The sequence below is a fragment of the Bombina bombina genome, chromosome 4 (assembly GCF_027579735.1).
Source record: "Bombina bombina isolate aBomBom1 chromosome 4, aBomBom1.pri, whole genome shotgun sequence".
Lineage (NCBI taxonomy): Eukaryota > Metazoa > Chordata > Amphibia > Anura > Bombinatoridae > Bombina > Bombina bombina.
The window spans coordinates 781,261,629-781,279,348 of NC_069502.1; the positions used below are offsets into that span (position 1 = coordinate 781,261,629).

The 17,720-nt window shown below is 41.6% G+C and overlaps 1 protein-coding gene across 1 annotated transcript in view; it reads left to right on the forward strand.

The window, feature by feature from the left end:
• Positions 1-17,720, forward strand: part of NUP133 (nucleoporin 133) — a 750,179-nt gene that overhangs the window by 623,207 nt on the left and 109,252 nt on the right. Inside the window, exon 21 of the mRNA XM_053712280.1 lies at positions 9,475-9,593. Coding sequence (XP_053568255.1) covers positions 9,475-9,593 — 119 coding nt within the window. The remainder of the gene's footprint in view (positions 1-9,474; positions 9,594-17,720) is intronic.

Genomic DNA, 17,720 nt, shown 5'->3' on the forward strand with positions numbered 1-17,720 from the left:
CTCCTAGTGGTCCTAAGGCCGCGGGGTATAGCAGTAGCCCCTTACCTAGACGACATTCTGATACAGGCGTCGACTTTTCAAAGCGCCAGGTCCCATACGGACATTGTTCTGGCATTCCTGAGGTCTCATGGGTGGAAAGTGAACGAAGAAAAAAGTTCTCTATCCTCTCTCACAAGAGTTTCCTTCCTGGGAACTCTGATAGATTCTGTAGAAATGAAGATTTACCTGACAGAGGCCAGGTTGTCAAAACTTCTAAATTCCTGCCGTGTTCTTTATTCCACTTCTCGCCCTTGAGTGGCTCAGTGTATGAAAGTAATCGGCTTAATGGTAGCGGCAATGGACATAGTGCCGTTTGCCCGCCTACATCTCAGACCGCTGCAACTTTGCATGCTCAGTCAGTGGAATGGGGATTACACAGATTTGTCCCCTCTACTAAATCTGGATCAAGAGACCAGGGGATTCTCTTCTCTGGTGGCTATCTTGGGTCCATCTGTCCAAGAGTATGAGCTTCCGCAGGCCGGATTGGACAATAGTAACAACAGATGCAGCCTTCTGGGCTGGGGTGCAGTCTGGAACTCCCTGAAGGCTCAGGGCTCGTGGACTCAGGAGGAGGCACTCCTTCCGATAAACATTCTGGAACTAAGAGCGATATTCAATGCTCTTCAGGCTTGGCCTCAGCTTGCTGCGGTCAGGTTCATCAGATTTCAGTCGGACAATATCACGACTGTAGCCTAGATCAACCATCAAGGGGGAACTAGGAGTTCCCTAGCAATGTTGGAGGTTTCAAAAATAATTCTATGGGCAGAGGTTCACTCTTGCCATCTATCAGCTATCCATATCCCAGGAGTAGAGAACTGGGAGGCGGATTTTCTAAGTCGGCAGACTTTTCATCCGGGGGAGTGGGAACTCTATCCGGAGGTATTTGCACAGTTGATTCAACTTTTGGCAAACCAGAACTGGATCTCATGGCGTCTCGTCAGAACGCCAAGCTTCCTTGTTACGGATCCAGGTCCAGGGATCCCAAGGCAACGCTGATAGATGCTCTAGCAGCGCCTTGGTCCTTCAGCCTGGCTTATGTGTTTCCACCGTTTCCTCTGCTCCCTCGTCTGATTGCCAAGATCAAGCAGGAGAGAGCTTCGGTGATTTTGATAGCACCTGCGTGGCCACGCAGGACTTGGTATGCAGATCTTGTGGACATGTCATCCCTTCCACCATGGACTCTGCCACTGTGGCAGGACCTTCTACTTCAGGGTCCTTTCAACCATCCAAATCTAATTTCTCTGCGTCTGACTGCTTGGAGATTGAATGCTTGATTTTATCAAAGCGTCGGTCATTGATACCTTAATTCAGGCTCGAAAGCCGGTCACCAGGAAAATCTATCATAAGATATGGTGTAGATATCTTCATTGGTGTGAATCCAAGGGTTACTCATGGAGTAAGGTCAGGATTCCTAGGATATTATCTTTTCTCCAAGAAGGATTGGAGAAGGGATTGTCAGCTAGTTCCTTAAAAGGACAGATTTCTGCTCTGTCTATTCTTTTGCACAAGCGTCTGGCGGATGTTCCAGACGTTCAGGCATTTTGTCAGGCTTTAGTTAGAATCAAGCCTGTGTTTAAACCTGTTGCTCCGCCATGGAGTTTAAATTTAGTTCTTAAGGTTCTGCAAGGGGTTCCGTTTGAACCTTTGCATTCCATAGATATTAAACTTTTATCTTGGAAATTTCTGTTTTTAGTAGCTATCTCCTCGGCTCGAAGAGTTTCGGAGTTATCTGCTTTACAATGTGATTCCCCTTATCTCATTTTCCATGCAGATAAGGTAGTGTTACGTACCAAACCTGGGTTTCTTCCTGAGGTGGTATCTAATAAAAATATCAATCAGGAGATTGTTGTTCCTTCACTATGTCCTAATCCTTCTTCAAAGAAGGAACGTCTATTACACAATCTTGATGTTGTTCGTGCTTTAAAAATTTTATTTACAAGCTACGAAGGATTTTTGTCAAGCATCTGCTTTGTTTGTGGTCTACTCTGGACAGAGGAGAGGCCAAAAGGCTTCGGCAACTTCTCTTTCTTTTTGGCTAAGAAGCATAATCCGCTTAGCTTATGAGACTGCTGGCCAGCAGCCTCCTGAAAGAATTACAGCTCATTCCACTAGAGCAGTAGCTTCCACATGGGCCTTTAAGAATAAGGCTTCTGTTGAACAGATTTGTAAGGCGGCGACTTGGTCTTCGCTTCATACTTTTTCTAAATTCTACAAATTTGATACTTTTGCTTCCTCGGAGGCTATTTTTGGGAGAAAGGTCTTACAGGCAGTGGTGCCTTCCGTTTAAGTTCCTGCCTTGTCCCTCCCTTCAGCCGTGTCCTATAGCTTTGGTATTGGTATCCCACAAGTAATGAATGAATCCGTTGACTGGATACACCTTTCAAGAGAAAACAAAATTTATGCTTACCTGATAAATTTATTTCTCTTGTGGTGTATCCAGTCCACGGCCCGCCCTGTCATTTTAAGGCAGATCTAGAAGGCAGATGTTTTTTATTTTTTAAACTACAGTCACCACTGCACCCTATAGTTTCTCCTTTCTCTTGCTGGTCTTCGGTCGAATGACTGGGAGTGGCAGTTAGGGGAGGAGCTATATAGACAGCTCTGCTGTGGGTGTCCTCTTGCAGCTTCCTGTTTGGAAGGAGAATATCCCACAAGTAATGGATGAATCCGTGGACTGGATACACCACAAGAGAAATAAATTTATCAGGTAAGCATAAATTTTGTTTTTTTATTATTATTATTATTGTCGTCACAATGTAGTGATCCCCACTCCTCAATCCTCACCACCACTCTGATCTCACCCCTCCCAAACAACGGTTCAATAACCCTCCCCATGGCCATCTTAGGTACTGGCAGCTATCTGCCAGTACCCAATTTGTTTTTGTTTTTTAATATGTTTATTATTTAATTTTATAACTGTTTTTTTCTGTATTGTAGTGGTGCCCCCTACCTCCGCCCTCTTTCCGTGATCATTAATTATGGTTCTCTCCCTTACAATTCCCTTTTCTTTCTTAAGACACAGTGAGTCCACAGAATCATCAATTACTGTTGGGAATATCACTCCTGGCCAGCAGGAGGAGGCAAAGAGCACCATAGCAAAGCTGTTAAGTATCACTTCCCTTCCCACAACTCCCAATCATTCTCTTTGCCTTCAGTACAAGAAGGAAGTGAAGTTTTGGTGTCTGAAGAAGATTTTCACTTCAATCAAGATTTTATTATTTTGAAAGCCAGAGCAGGCTTGCTCTGATCTTTCCTCTCAAGATTGGGTCTAGCTGTGCTCTACGTTAGTCTCTTCAGTAGGGCGGTGGTGACTTTAAAGCAGTTAGGAACTTGTAAGGTGGGCCTTGCTGTGTTTTCCTAACATATTTGTTGACCTAGTATAGAAAGCCAGAGTAGGTTTACTCTGTTCTCTCTTTTTGCTACAGGTCTATGTGAGGAGCGGCATCCTCTCACACTGTATAAGCAGCAGTCCTGCCAGATGGCTAGATGCATTTAAGTACTGGGTCTTCTCTGTTATGGGGGACATGCACTTTTGAAAGATTTATGCTGCATTATATATCCTGGGGTAGGATATTCTTGGCAGGACGCAGGCACTCACTGTGAGACTCGGGGTTAAAATACTTTTTGGGTGAAGTATTCACTGAATATGTTATGGCTCATGTGATGGATCTTTAGGGTTAATTGATCCCTTCCTTTATATAATGTATTCTTTGTGGATGTTATGGTCACTTGGGTGAAGGGTACGTTGTTTTCTTTATCCCTAGAAGGGTAACGGTAATTTGCTCCAATCAGAGGTTTTGATAGTTTTAGGTGCGTTCCTTTTTTTTTTATTGCAAAGAGCGGCACGATTGTTTGTCTATCTATTAGAGGGGTGGGGTGCTTTAAGACAAAGATTGAGGTGCAGACGTTTTGCTCTAAGATTAAGGCGCAGACATTTCACTCTAACAAGTTGGGCTGATAGAATGTGGCGCGGAGCTAGATTTATATGCACGCCTCATTTCTGTGTTGTCTTGGTTCCCGTCTCCTCTGCACTATACATGGCAGAGAAACGCCATTTTCTGCTTTTTCTGAGCCGGTCTTGTACACGCCCCTTTTTTTCTTCCGACAGATCGGAACGATGCTTCTGTAGAAAAACTGAGGCTTTTCTTCTAAGGAGCTGGGGTTTTTTCTCGTCTTATGAGAAGCTTTAGAGAAGCCATTATTAAGCTCATTATTATTACCGTACACTGTCTGGAAATTCCTTTGATTTTTTTCATGTTTTGTCTTTTACTCATAGTTCCAGTGACCATTAGAGGGTGCTTAGCTATTTGGTTATTTAATAAATAGTGCTGCCATCTCCACACATTTCCCCTAGGGGAAAGTGATTCCACTGATCTTTGGTGGTAATATCTTTTATTGTTTGAAAGTCATATTGTTCATATTCCTGGAACAGAGGCCTGTTCCTTCAAAATTGTGTTTTTTGTTCTTTGAGAAATATAAGGTATCTAATATTCATAAATGCCTGAACATGGTTGTCCTTGGGTTGATTTATAGGCTGGTTATGCCCTGTGGCACTTTGTTTGCTTAATGTATACAATTTCGTGCTGCATAACTAATAGATTGTTTATCTTTGAGCCACTGTCTCCTAGGATGATGCTGTTTAGGCAATGCCACAGTTTTCTCATTTTTTGTCCCAAGCCTCATTTGCGTCACATGCAGTGCCCTGCGGTTCCTTTCTATCTCCCGGAGGAGTTATTTGCTTGCAGACTTTGCTGCCTGGATAATCTTCTGCGGTATCTGTGGCATTATCTGCTTTTCCTCTGCTATGGTAAATGGCAAGAGGAACATTAAAGATTCAGATGGTGTGGTTTCTGCTCCGTTTTCTGCTATTCAGGTTGCCTTCCTCATAAGTCTGATGAGGAGGATACGTTGGTAGCATCTGAGGGTGAAACCTAAGACTTGGAGAAGTATAATTCCTTCATCTGATGCAGAAGTGATATCCTTCAGTCTTATGCCTGATCACCTCCGGTTTGTTATAGGAGGTTTTGGCTACTCTGGACGACTTCGATATCTTGTCGTCAATCCTAAGATATCTAGTAACTTTAATATTTGCTGGGATTCCTTTGTGGAAGTTTTTCCTGTTCCAGACCATGCTAGGGGATGGTTTTCACGGGAATGGGAGCAGTTAGGGATTCCTTCCTTTCTCTTGTCTTTACCAAGATGGTTTCCTGCCACTTCCCTTTACTTATTTTGGCACTCTGTGCCTACAGTAGGAGGTGCTTTTCTACTCTGGCTAAGAGTCTTCGATCCCTATAGCAGATACCTGCTCCTTTAAGTATCAATGGCCAAGCTGGAAGCTTCTATTGCAGTTTGTATGACCACTGGATCAAGTGATACAAGGGAATTAGCTCAAATGGTAGACTGCTCGCTTAGCATGCGAGAGGTAGCGGGATTGATGCCCGCATTCACTGCGTCCTTTGGGTGCAGCGCCCTGTTTAATACCATCTTGGAGTTTCAGGACAGAATATTTCTCTCAAGCTTCCTAATTATCCCTTCTGTTGCTTCCCTGCAAATCATTTGACTGGAAGCCAAGATGCTTGGCTTCGCTGTGCTAGCCCTCTGGGAGTTGTGGATCATGTCTTGAATGGATTTTCTCCAAGTCAAAGCTTCTGATGTTCCTCACAAGGGTGAGACCTTGTTTAGTCCTGGTCTGACAGAAATGTTTCTAAAAAGGGTTTTTCTACATAGACCTAAAGGATGTCAGAGTTAGTCCTGCTGCTGAGTTTAATTCAGCATGCATGGCTTGCCCCAATCAAGGACTTGTGGGGGGCTTAATTTCGCTTTTTCCTTAAAGCATAGTTACGTGATTTCCCAGTAAGTCTGTGGTCTTGCATCTTAGTAGTTACTAATAACTTCCTTTCTGAGGCAGGTTCCACCTCTCATGTTATCTGCAGTCAGATTAGAGAGAGGCAGTTTTGACTAAAGTGTCTCTGCAAATTTTTCTCAGGTTACCATCCTCTGACTTTGGTTCCCTGGTCTAGGAGGGTCACTTCCTTTCAATTCTTGAGAATTGAATTTCTGAATCGACTCCATTCCATGGTTTTGTATCCCTCTGGGCAGTGATCAGTTCTTTGGGGAATTATAGGGGCGCTCTTTCTGGAGAAATTTTGTTTCTGGCGCCTTAAGGTTCATTCAGAGATTTTGTTCTCTTTCCATATTTCACGGGATGGATAGTGTCTCTGACAATAGTTTTTAGTGACCATAATAATCCCTGTCTTTGATTTTTTTTTCTGACACAGATATCAGAAAATCAAAGATTCTCTCCTTTTACCTTCTTAAGTTCAATGTTTAGCCCTTCGTGGCTACACGGATGGAAGTAATTGGTCTAATTGTCGTCTCTATGGACATGTTTACCTTATTCGGTCCCATTTAGATTTCTGCAGTTGTGCATGCTCAACAATGGATCGGGATCATGCAGATCTACTCGGGATAGATCTAGATCATTTGACAAGAGATTCTCTTCCGTAGTGGTTTTCTCAGGAACATCTGTCTCAGGGCACGTGTTTTCTGGGACCTTCCTGGAGATTCTGACCTCTGATGCCAACCTGCTGGGCTGGGGTGCCGTCTGGGACTTGTTAAATAGTGCAGGGACCTTGGACTCGGGTAGAGTCTGCTCTCCTCATCGACATCGGTAGTCGAGAGCGATTTTCAATGCTCTGATGGCTTGGCCTCAGTTGTCCTTAGCATTTTTCAGGTTCCAGTCGGAATTCTTAAGATTATCCAACAGGAGGAACTTGGAGTTCCTGTGCCATCAAGAGGTGGCTTGGACTTATTAGTCGGTGAAAGCTCACAATTGCTGTCTTTCTGCCATTCTCTTACCAGGAAGTGGATTACTGGAAAGCGGAATTTCTGAGCAGACAGACTTTTCTTCCCGGGGAGCAGGATTTCCCTCGAAGGTGTTATCCAGCTTAGACCTCAAATTGAGTGATCTGATGGCGTCTCGTCAGAAGACTGGACTTTCTAGGTACGGTTCTAGTCCTAGAGGTTCTCAGGCCGCTCTGATAGATGCTCTGGTGGTTCCTTGGGATTTCGGACTAGCATGCCTGTTTTCCCTATTCTCTTTCTTTTCACGAGTCATTACTCAAATCAAACAGGAGAGAGCGTTGGTGTTTCTAATAGCCCCTGTGTGACCCTGCAGGATCTGGTATGCAGTCTTGGTGGAGTTGTCTCCTCTCCCTCTGTGTAACTGCTTATAAGGGAGGACCTTCTGATAAGGGTCTCTTCCTTCTCCTAAATCTCGTTTCTGACACTGACTGCTTGGAGATTGTACATTTAGTGCTCCCTAAGCGTGGGTTTTCGGATGTGCCAGATGTGCAATCCTTTTGTCAGGCCTTGGTCATAATCTGGCCTGTGTATAAGTCTGTTGCTCCACCTTGATCCTTAACCTTGTTTTGAAAGTTTTGCATCAGTCTCCGTTTGAGCCGATGCATTCCATAGATATTAAGTTTCTTACTTCTATCTCTTCTGCTCGGAGGATTTCTGAACTTTGAGCTTTGCAGTATGATTCTCCTTATCTCATATTTCATGCAGGTAAGGCAGTTCTTCATACTAAGTTTGGTTTTCTTCCTAAGGTTATTTCGGACAGAAATATTAGTCAGGAAATTGTTCCTTCTCTCTGTCCTATTCTCTCGTCTCATAAAGAACATTTGTTGCTCAACTTAGACGTTGTGCAGGCTCTTAAATTCTATCTGCAGGCTACGCAATACTTTTGTTAGTCTTCTGCATTGTTTGTTTGCTTTTCTGGAATATGTAAGGGTCAGAAAGCTACTATTCTCTTTCTCTCTGGTTGAGAAGTATTATTCGTTTGGCTTATGAGACTGCTGGACAGCAGCCTCCAGAGAAGAATTACAGCTCATTCCACTAGGATGGTGTCTTCTTCTTGGGCCTTCAAGGATGAGGCCTCAGTAGAACAGATTTGTAAGGCTGCGACTTGGTCTGTTTTACACTCTTTTTTTTCTAAATTTGAACTTTTGCATCGGCTGAGGTTTCTTTTGGGAGTAAGGTTTTCTTGCCCTTGCTAATCATCTGTGTCCTCTAGCTTGGGTATTGATTCCCAACAGTAATTGATGATTCTGTGGACTCACCATGTCTTATGAAAGAAAACTAAATTTATGCTTACCTGATACATTTTTTTCTTTCTTGACACGGTAACTCCACGGCCCTCCCTGTTTTCAGACAGTTTTTTTATATAAAACTCTGCACCTTGTGTTATTTCCTTTCTCTTTTCTTTCGGTCGAATGACTGAGGGTTATGGGAAGGGAAGTAATACTCAACAGCTTTGCTCACTGCGAAATGCAGAAGTAGGCGGTTGTTTTTGGTATTTGTCTCTTTTCGGTGTTAAATATTCTCTTGTGCAAGTTAAAAATTCAAAGATCCATGCAAATCCAGATTTTAGTGTATTTTACTTGCAGAAGAGAACATTTAGCAACAAAAATAGCCTAATACTGATAGCAACCGCCTACTTCCGCATTCGGCAGTTATTGAAACTGCTGAATGCACACCTCTACTTCTTATGGAACTGGAGCACCAATCGTGCTCTGGTTCCATATGTAGACAGATGACTGGAACTCAGGAACTGAAGGAGCTTCCTGCAGCACTGACGTATATATGCATTATGCAGTTTGATGGGCAATGTACCGCATAATGTATATATACGCCTTTTTGGGTTAAGAGGTTAAATTGTGATTTAAATTGATTTCATTTAAATCAAATCCACAGATACATAGTACAATCCAAAAGATAGTACAGTGCTGTAATTAGAAAGGTAATAGTTGTTACTTTAAATAAAGAGGAAGACTAAAAAATATTAAAGGGACATGAAACATTTTCCTTTAATTATTCAGATAGAGAATACAATTTTAAATAACAGTGCCATTTAAATCTATTTAATTTGCTTATTTATCTTGGTATCCTTTGAAGAAGCAGCAGTGCATTACTTGGAGCATTGGGAGAGCCAATAACATGTAGCCACCAATCAGCAGCTCCCGAGTCTACTTAGGTATCCCTTTCAATTAAAGAACTCAAGAGAACAAAACAAATTAGATAATAGAAGTAAACTGAAAAGTTGTTTAAAATTGTGTGCTCTATCTGAATTATGAAAGACAATTTTTGGATATTCTGATTTTGTAATAATTCCTTATTTTAGAATTCTGGGTTTGGGCATTTGTACCTGTAAATGTATTCATAAATATCCAAGGTTAGAGTGAAGCTATACTAAATGTTCAAAAGTCAGTCTTTGTAGATATACATGAAAAAGTCTAATTGTATTGTGGTCTCTTATTGTTTGTTGCTGTAATAATGCTGTTTAAAAACTTGGAATTTGATCTTTTTTTCAATATTTATAATTTTAGCACTAACGTTCTTATTCACAAAGCAACTTTATTTTTAAAATTCTAGAAATAGTGGAACAAGAGCGTTTTCTTCTCCATCAAGAAACCTTGCCAAAGCAGCTTCTAGAAGAAAAGCAGCTTGATTTAAATGTGATGCCTGTGTTGCCACCTGTAGAGTTAATCAAGGTAACTGATAATGACTATGGTAATCCTGTATCAGAAAATATAATCAAACTAAGTTTAATGAACAAAAACATTTGCTAACAGCACCTAATAAAATAATTACACAACAGACTGCATCATCATCAAACTAAGTTTAATGAACAAAAACATTTTTTTTACTTGCATTTTTCTGCAAACAGTTCTCTGCATTGTTAGCATGTTAGATAATATTGGGTCTGCACCTATTCTATGCATTTCAATCTGCAGTGATTAATAGGCAGTTAGGCACCCTCCCCTCAAGCTGCTGGACAGGAAGATAATAGGGAAGTGCCTGCTAGATCTTGTTTGCTCGATAGCTCTGGTCTGCTCTGTGTACACAGATTCATTTCAGGCTGTAAAGCTTGCTTAACTTTGCTGCAACACAAGCGGACAGCTCCACCTACTGGCTATTTTAATTAGTGCACTGCTTTTCAATGCATTTCAATAGCAGTCACATGACTGGAAAAAAAGGTTGTTATTCTGAAACGGCGCAAATTGAACTGGCGTAAACCGAAGGCCACACCTGGACTTGGTTTAAATTTGCATTAAAGGGACATGAAGGAGCAATAATAAAATGTTCTAATGTAGGGTTCTACAAAACCTTTTTCTTTTACAAAGATTTGACGAGTCCACAGATTTCATCCTTACTTATGCGATATTAACCTCCTGCTAACAGGAAGTGGCAAAGAGCACCACAGCAGAGCTGTATATATAGCCCCTTCCCCTCCACCCCCAGTCATTCTCTTTGCCTGTGTTATACTAGGAAGACATGGTAAAGTGAGGTGTTAGTTTTAGTTTCTTCAATCAAGAAGTTTTTTATTTTAAATGGTACCGGTGCATACTATTTTCCTCAGGGGGATATGGAAGAAGATTTCTGCCCTGAGGTTTGATGATCTTAGCATTTGTAACTAAGATCCACGCTGGTTCCCACAAGACTTCTGAAGGTAACTATGAGACATCTTCAGTGTGGAGACCGGTTTCAAACTACAAGCAGCATTAAGGTATGTGCAGCCTTTTATTTCTGAATAGACTTGGTATATCAGAACTGGCTGGCATTATTTCCCTGTATGGGAATGGGGTAAGCAGTAAAACCTATTTTAATAAGAGGGGTGTTACTGGAGTCCCTATATTATATTTATCATTAGTTGATATTTGGGCATTATGTGACATGGGAGACAATATAAAAAAGATGTTTTATGTTTTTTATTTTTGACACTTAAAACTTATTGGTTTTATGCTTGAGGGTTATATTGTGTGTGTATTTTTACTTTAGTGCAAAACTGCTTTTCCATGCGGTGTTGTTTGGGCCTACTCTGACTTTTGACCTTAAGGGGGCGGAGCCTATTTTGGCGCAATTTCTTCAGGCTTAGCAGCAGCAAACAGTAACTCGGTGGCTCCTGGACTGTGTAGCTGGTCTGAAGGGTTGGAAACTTTATTCGAAGTACCCTGGGGGCAGGTAGGTGCCACAGCAGAGCTGTGGCGAGGTGCAGAGTGTATTTGTATCTATCTTTTGACTACATGTTGATATAAGTACTTCTAAAGCCTTATTTCTGTCCTTGCTTCTGGGTGCAGTAATTTTTGGATTAACCAACAATATTAAGTTAATTTTGGGAATAATTTAACGTTTTTTGTGCATTTTGGAAAAATTGTTCACTTTTTCTTTTCTTAAAGGCACAGTACACGTTTTTTCTAATGTTTATTTTATGCTATAAATAAGTGTTTAAACGACTTTTGTGGTATTACTAGTCTGTTCAACATGTCTGACATTGACGATTCTCATTGTTCTATGTGTTTAGAAGCTATTGTGTAACTTTTGTACTGAAAGGGCTTTACATTATAAAAAGCATATTTTAAATAAAGTAAGTGTGCGTAGGGATGATTATCAGTCTGAAGAGAATCAGGATATGCCATCCAATTCTCCCCAAGTGTCACAACCTTTTATGCCCACACAAGTGACGCCAAGTACTTCTAGTGCGTCTAATTCTTTTACTCTGCAGGAGATGGCTGCAGTTATGTCAACTACCCTTACAGAGGTATTGTCTAAATTATCAGTGTTGCAGGGTAAACGCAGTAGGTCAAGTATTAATGTAAATACTGAATCCTCTGATGCTTTATTAGCTATTTCCGATGTTCCCTCACAGTGCTCTGAGTTGGGGATCAGGAAATTACTGTCTGAGGGTGAAGTTTCTGATTCAGGGAATGTTTTGCCTCAGACAGATTCGGATGCTATGTCCTTTAAATTTAAGCTTGAACACCTCCGCCTGTTGCATAGGGAGGTTTTAGCGACTCTGGATGATTGTGATCCTATTGTGATTCCTCCAGAGAAATTGTGTAAAATGGATAAATATTGGGAAGTTCCTACTTACACTGATGTTTTTCCGGTTCCTAAGAGAATTTTGGAAATTATTAGTAAGGAATGGGATAGACCAGGTATACTGTTTTCTCCCTCTCCTAATTTTAAGAAAATGTTTCCTATATCAGATACCATTCGGGACTCATGGCAAACGATCCCTAAGGTAGAGGGAGCTATATCTTCCCTAGCTAAGCGTACTACTATACCCATTGAGGATAGTTGTGCTTTCAAGGATCCTATGGATAAGAAATTAGAGGGTCTACTAAAGAAATTATTTGTTAATCGGGGATTTCTTTTACAACCTACGGCCTGCATTGTTCCAGTAACTACTGCAGCAGCTTTTTGGTTTGAGGCTCTAGAAGACATTCTAGATAGAATTAAGGCTCTTAAGCTAGCTAATTCTTTTATTACGGATGCCACTTTTCAAATTGCTAATATAGCGGCAAAAAATGCAGGATTTGCTATTTTAGCACGTAGAGCATTGTGGCTCAAATCTTGGTCTGCTGATGTGTCATCAAAACATAAGCTTTTAGCTATTCCCTTTAAAGGTAAGACCCTTTTTGGGCCAGAATTGAAGGAGGTCGTTTCTGATATTTCAGGAGGTAAGGGCCATGCCCTACCTCAGGATAGGTCGGTTAAAATGAGGGATAAACAGAATAATTTTTGTTTCTTTCGGAACTTTAAAGGAGGACCCCCGCTTCTTCTTCCACAAAGCAGCATGAAGGGGTGGCCCCCGATCCGGGACTGGATCTAGTAGGGGGCAAACTTTCTGTCTTTGCTCAGGCTTGGGCAAGAGATGTTCAGGATTCCTGGGCACTAGAAATAGTGACCCACGGTTATCAATTCGAATTCAAGGATTTTCTCCCAAGAGGGAGATTTCATCTTTCAAAATTATCTGCAAACCAGATAAAGAGAGAGGCGTTGTTTTTACTATGGGAGTAATCTGTCCTGTTCCAAAATCGGACAGGGGTTTTACTCAAACCTATTTGTGGTCCCCAAAAAAGAGGGAACGTTCAGACCCATTTTGGACCTCAAGTGTCTAAACAAATTTCTAAGAGTTCCATCATTCAAGATGGAGACAATTTGAATAATTTTGCCAATGATCCAGGAGGGTCAATATATGACTATTGTGGATTTGAAGGATGCTTACCTTCATATTCCAATCCACAAAAATTATCATCGGTTTCTAAGGTTTGCCTTCTTGGACAAACATTATCAGTTCGTGGCTCTTCCTTTCGGGTTGGCCACAGCACCCAGAATCTTCACAAAGGTTCTAGGGTCTCTTTTGGCGGTTCTCAGACCGCAAGGGATAGCGGTGGCACCTTATCTAGACGATATTCTGATTCAGGCGTCAACATATCATCTGACAAAATCTCACACGGACACAGTGCTGTCTTTTCTGAGAACTCACGGCTGGAAGGTGAACATAGAGAAGAGTTCACTTGTTCCACAGAACTCAGACTCGGTAGCCATGAAAGTATTTCTGACGGAGGTCAGAAAATCAAAGATTTTGAATGCTTGCCGAGCACTTCTGTCCATTCCTCGGCCATCAGTGGCTCAGTGTATGGAGGTAATCGGATTAATGGTAGCGGCAATGGACATCGTTCTGTTTGCTCGCTTTCATCTCAAGACCACTGCAACTGTGCATGCTCGGTCAGTGGAATAGGGATTATGCTGATTTATCTCCAAAGATAATTCTGGATCAAGAGACCAGAAACTCTCTTCTTTGGTGGTTGTCGCCAGATCATCTGTCCCAGGGGACTTGTTTCCACAGACCCTCGTGGATGATAGTGACAACAGATGCCAGCCTTCTGGGCTGGGGTGCAGTTTGGAACTCCCTGAAGGCTCAGGGTGTTTGGACTCAGGTGGCGTCTCTACTTCCAATAAATATTCTGGAACTGAGAGCAATATTCAATGCGCTTCGGCCAAATTCATCAGATTCCAGTCGGACAACATAACGACTGTGGCATATGTCAATCATCAGGGGGGAACAAGGAGTTCCTTTGCGATGATAGAAGTATCCAAGATAATAAGTTGGGCAGAGGCCCACTCTTGTCATCTGTCAGCGATCTACATCCCAGGGGTAGAGAACTGGGAAGAAGATTTTCTAAGTCAACAGACTTTTCATCCGGGGGAGTGGGAACTTCACCCGGAGGTATTTGCCTCATTGATTCTCAGATGGGGCAGACCGGAATTGAATTTGATGGCATCTCGTCAGAATGCCAAGCTTCCAAGATACGGATCCCCGGTCAAGAGATCCTCAGGCCGAACTGATAGATGCCTTGGCAGTACCTTGGTTGTTCAGCCTAGCTTATGTGTTTCCACCGTTTCCTCTCCTCCAACGCGTGATTGCTCAAATCAAACAGGAGAGAGCTTCAGTGATCCTGATAGCGCCTGCGTGGCCACGCAGGACTTGGTATGCGGATCTAGTGGACATGTCCTCTCTGCCACCGTGGAAACTTCTGTTGAGACAGGACCTTCTCATTCAAGGTCCTTTCCGACATCCAAATCTAATTTCTCTGCAACTGACTGCGTGGAGATTGAATGCTTGATTTTATCGAAGCGAGGATTCTCTGATTCAGTTATCAATACTTTGATACAGTCTAGAAAGCCTGTCACTAGAAAGATCTATCATAAGATATGGCGTAAATATCTTTATTGGTGTGAATCATCAAAGGGTTACTCATGGAGTAAAGTTAGGATTCCTAGGATTTTGTCTTTTCTCCAAGAAGGATTGGAGAAAGGGTTTTCAGCAAGTTCCTTAAAGGGACAAATTTCAGCTTTGTCAATTCTGTTTCACAAACGTTTGGCAAATGTATCAGATGTTCAGTCTTTTTGTCAGGCTCTATCTAGAATTAAGCCTGTATTTAGACCTATTACTCCTCCCTGGAGTTTGAATTTAGTTCTTCTAGTTCTGCAAGGGGTTACGTTTGAACCTATGCATTCCATAGATATTAAACTATTATCTTGGAAAGTTCTGTTTTTGGTTGCTATTTCTTCTGCTTGAAAAGTTTCTGAGCTTTCAGCATTACAGTGTGATTTGCCTTATCTCATATTTGATTCTGATAAGGTGGTTTTACGTACCAAACCTGGGTTCCTTCCTAAGGTTGTTTTGAATAAGAATATTAATCAGGAAATTGTTGTTCCTTCCTTGTGTCCTAATCCTCCTTCTAAGAAGGAGCGTCTGTTACATAACTTGGACGTGGTCCGTGCCTTAAAGTTTTACTTACAGGCAACTAAGGATTTCTGTCCATCATCTTCATTGTTTATTCTGGAAAGCGTAGGGGTCAGAAAGCTACGGCTACCTCTTTCTTTTTGGCTGAGAAGTATCATCCGTCTGGCAGTTGAGACTGCTGGACAGCAGCCTCCTGAAAGAATCACGGCTCATTCTACTAGGGCTGTGGCTTCCACATGGGCTTTTAAAAACGATGCATCTGTGGAACAGATTTGTAAGGCTGCGACTTGTTCGTCCCTTCACACTTTTTCCAAATTTTACAAATTTGATACTTTGGCTTCTTCTGAGGGTATCTTTGGGAGAAAGGTTCTTCAAGCATTGGTGCCTTCCGTTTAGGTTCCTGTCTTGTCCCTCCCTTTCATCCATGTCCTATTGCTTTGGTATTGGTTTCCCACAAGTAAAGATGAAATCCGTAGACTCGTCATATCTTTGTAAAAGAAAACTAAATTTATGCTTACCTGATAAATTACTTTCTTTTACGATATGACAAGTCCACGGCCCTCCCTGTTATTTTAAGACAGGTTTATTTTATTTTTTGAAAACTTCAGTCACCTCTGCATCTTTTTAGCCTTTCCTTTTCTCTTCCTATAACCTTCGGCCAAATGATTGAGGGGAAGGGGAGGGGCTATATATATACAGCTCTGCTGTGGTGCTCTTTGCCACTTCCTGATAGCAGGAGGTTAATATCCCACAAGTAAGGATGAAATCTGTAGACTCATATCGTAAAAGAAAGTAATTTATCAGGTAAGCATAAATTTAGTTTTTCCCAAAACTCAGAGCCAAAATGCTTACATACCTTCCTACCCTATTTTTATTCTTGGTCTGACAATTTCTGAAGTAATATACAAGATAGCTGCAATTTTTGTGACTAACATGTGTGTGGACTTTATTCCTGATTGTAGACAAAGTTCTAAGTGTTGTAAAAGGTAACACGTACACACAGTCTTTCATACAACACACACAGTCTTTCATACAACAGTCTTTCATACAACACACTCTCTCATACAACACACTTTCTCATACAACACACTCTCTCATACAACACACACACACACACGCTCTCTCATACAACACACACGCACTCTCTCTCATACAACACACACACGCACTCTCTCTCATACAACACACACACACTCTCAGAACACACCACACTCTCTCTCATATAACGAACACAGCACACACACGCTCATATAACTAACACAGCACACACACGCTCATATAACTAACACAGCACACACACGCTCATATAACTAACACAGCACACACACGCTCATATAACTAACACAGCACACACACGCTCATATAACTAACACAGCACACACACGCTCATATAACTAACACAGCACACACACGCTCATATAACTAACACAGCACACACACGCTCATATAACTAACACAGCACACACACGCTCATATAACTAACACAGCACACACACGCTCATATAACTAACACACCTACACCACACACAGTCTCATATAACTAACACACTCTCATACAACACACAGTCTCATATAACTAACACACTCTCATACAACACACAATATGTATGTATGTATTGGGTACTTGTTAATCGCTGCTAATCACCTGTAAAGGTCTAAAGGCGCTGCTCATTTTATAGACCTCAGAAGGATGAAAGGCTGAGTGGACCTCGCCGGGGATCGAACCCTCAACCCTTGGGTTGCTACAGAGATCAACCACAGTGCCTTAGTTTTAGGCGTTGGAGGGGGGTGTCAGTTCAGAACTGGGCATCGGGCACACCGTATCAACTGGAAATTAATACTATTTGTTCAGGATATCCACGAGAATTGATTTCAGACGACGCAGCTATGATTCCAAAAGCTATTCTGTTTATTGCAAGTTGAAAGGCACTTCTTATAGCTAAGAGTTACAGCATATAGGGTTAACAAGTGACGTATTCATAATTACATCATCTTACATAGTATTTCTGCAAGAACAAAGAAACTCATTTAAAATATAATTGGAAGAAAAGGAGCGTTAGGGAGGCATTTCTACAGAAATACCTAACTTCAGATAATAGTAAATCTGGGCCTCATAGCCCAGCACAAATCAAGGCCGTTTGATATCTTGTAAAGATAACAATGCATCCAAGCACATCGTCAGGGTCATTCTCAGGGCTATTCTAGCTATGCAAGTCTCCCTAACATCAGCATATTTCTCACTACATAATAAACCACTATAATAAAAGGTTATTGAGACAAGATGGATGCCAAAGACAAAATGGCAGCCAAGAACAAGATGGCGCTAGTCATGCTAACAATAATTCCTAACACTTAGCATGCTGAGCTATCTGTCCGGCTCATATAACTAACACACATACACCACACGCTGTCTCATATAACTAACACAACACACACACTATACACACTCTCACATAACTAACACTTACACCACACACAGTCTCGTATAACTAACACTCTCATACACCACACACAGTCTCGTATAACTTACACACTCTCATACACCACACACAGTCTCATATATATATATATATATATATATATA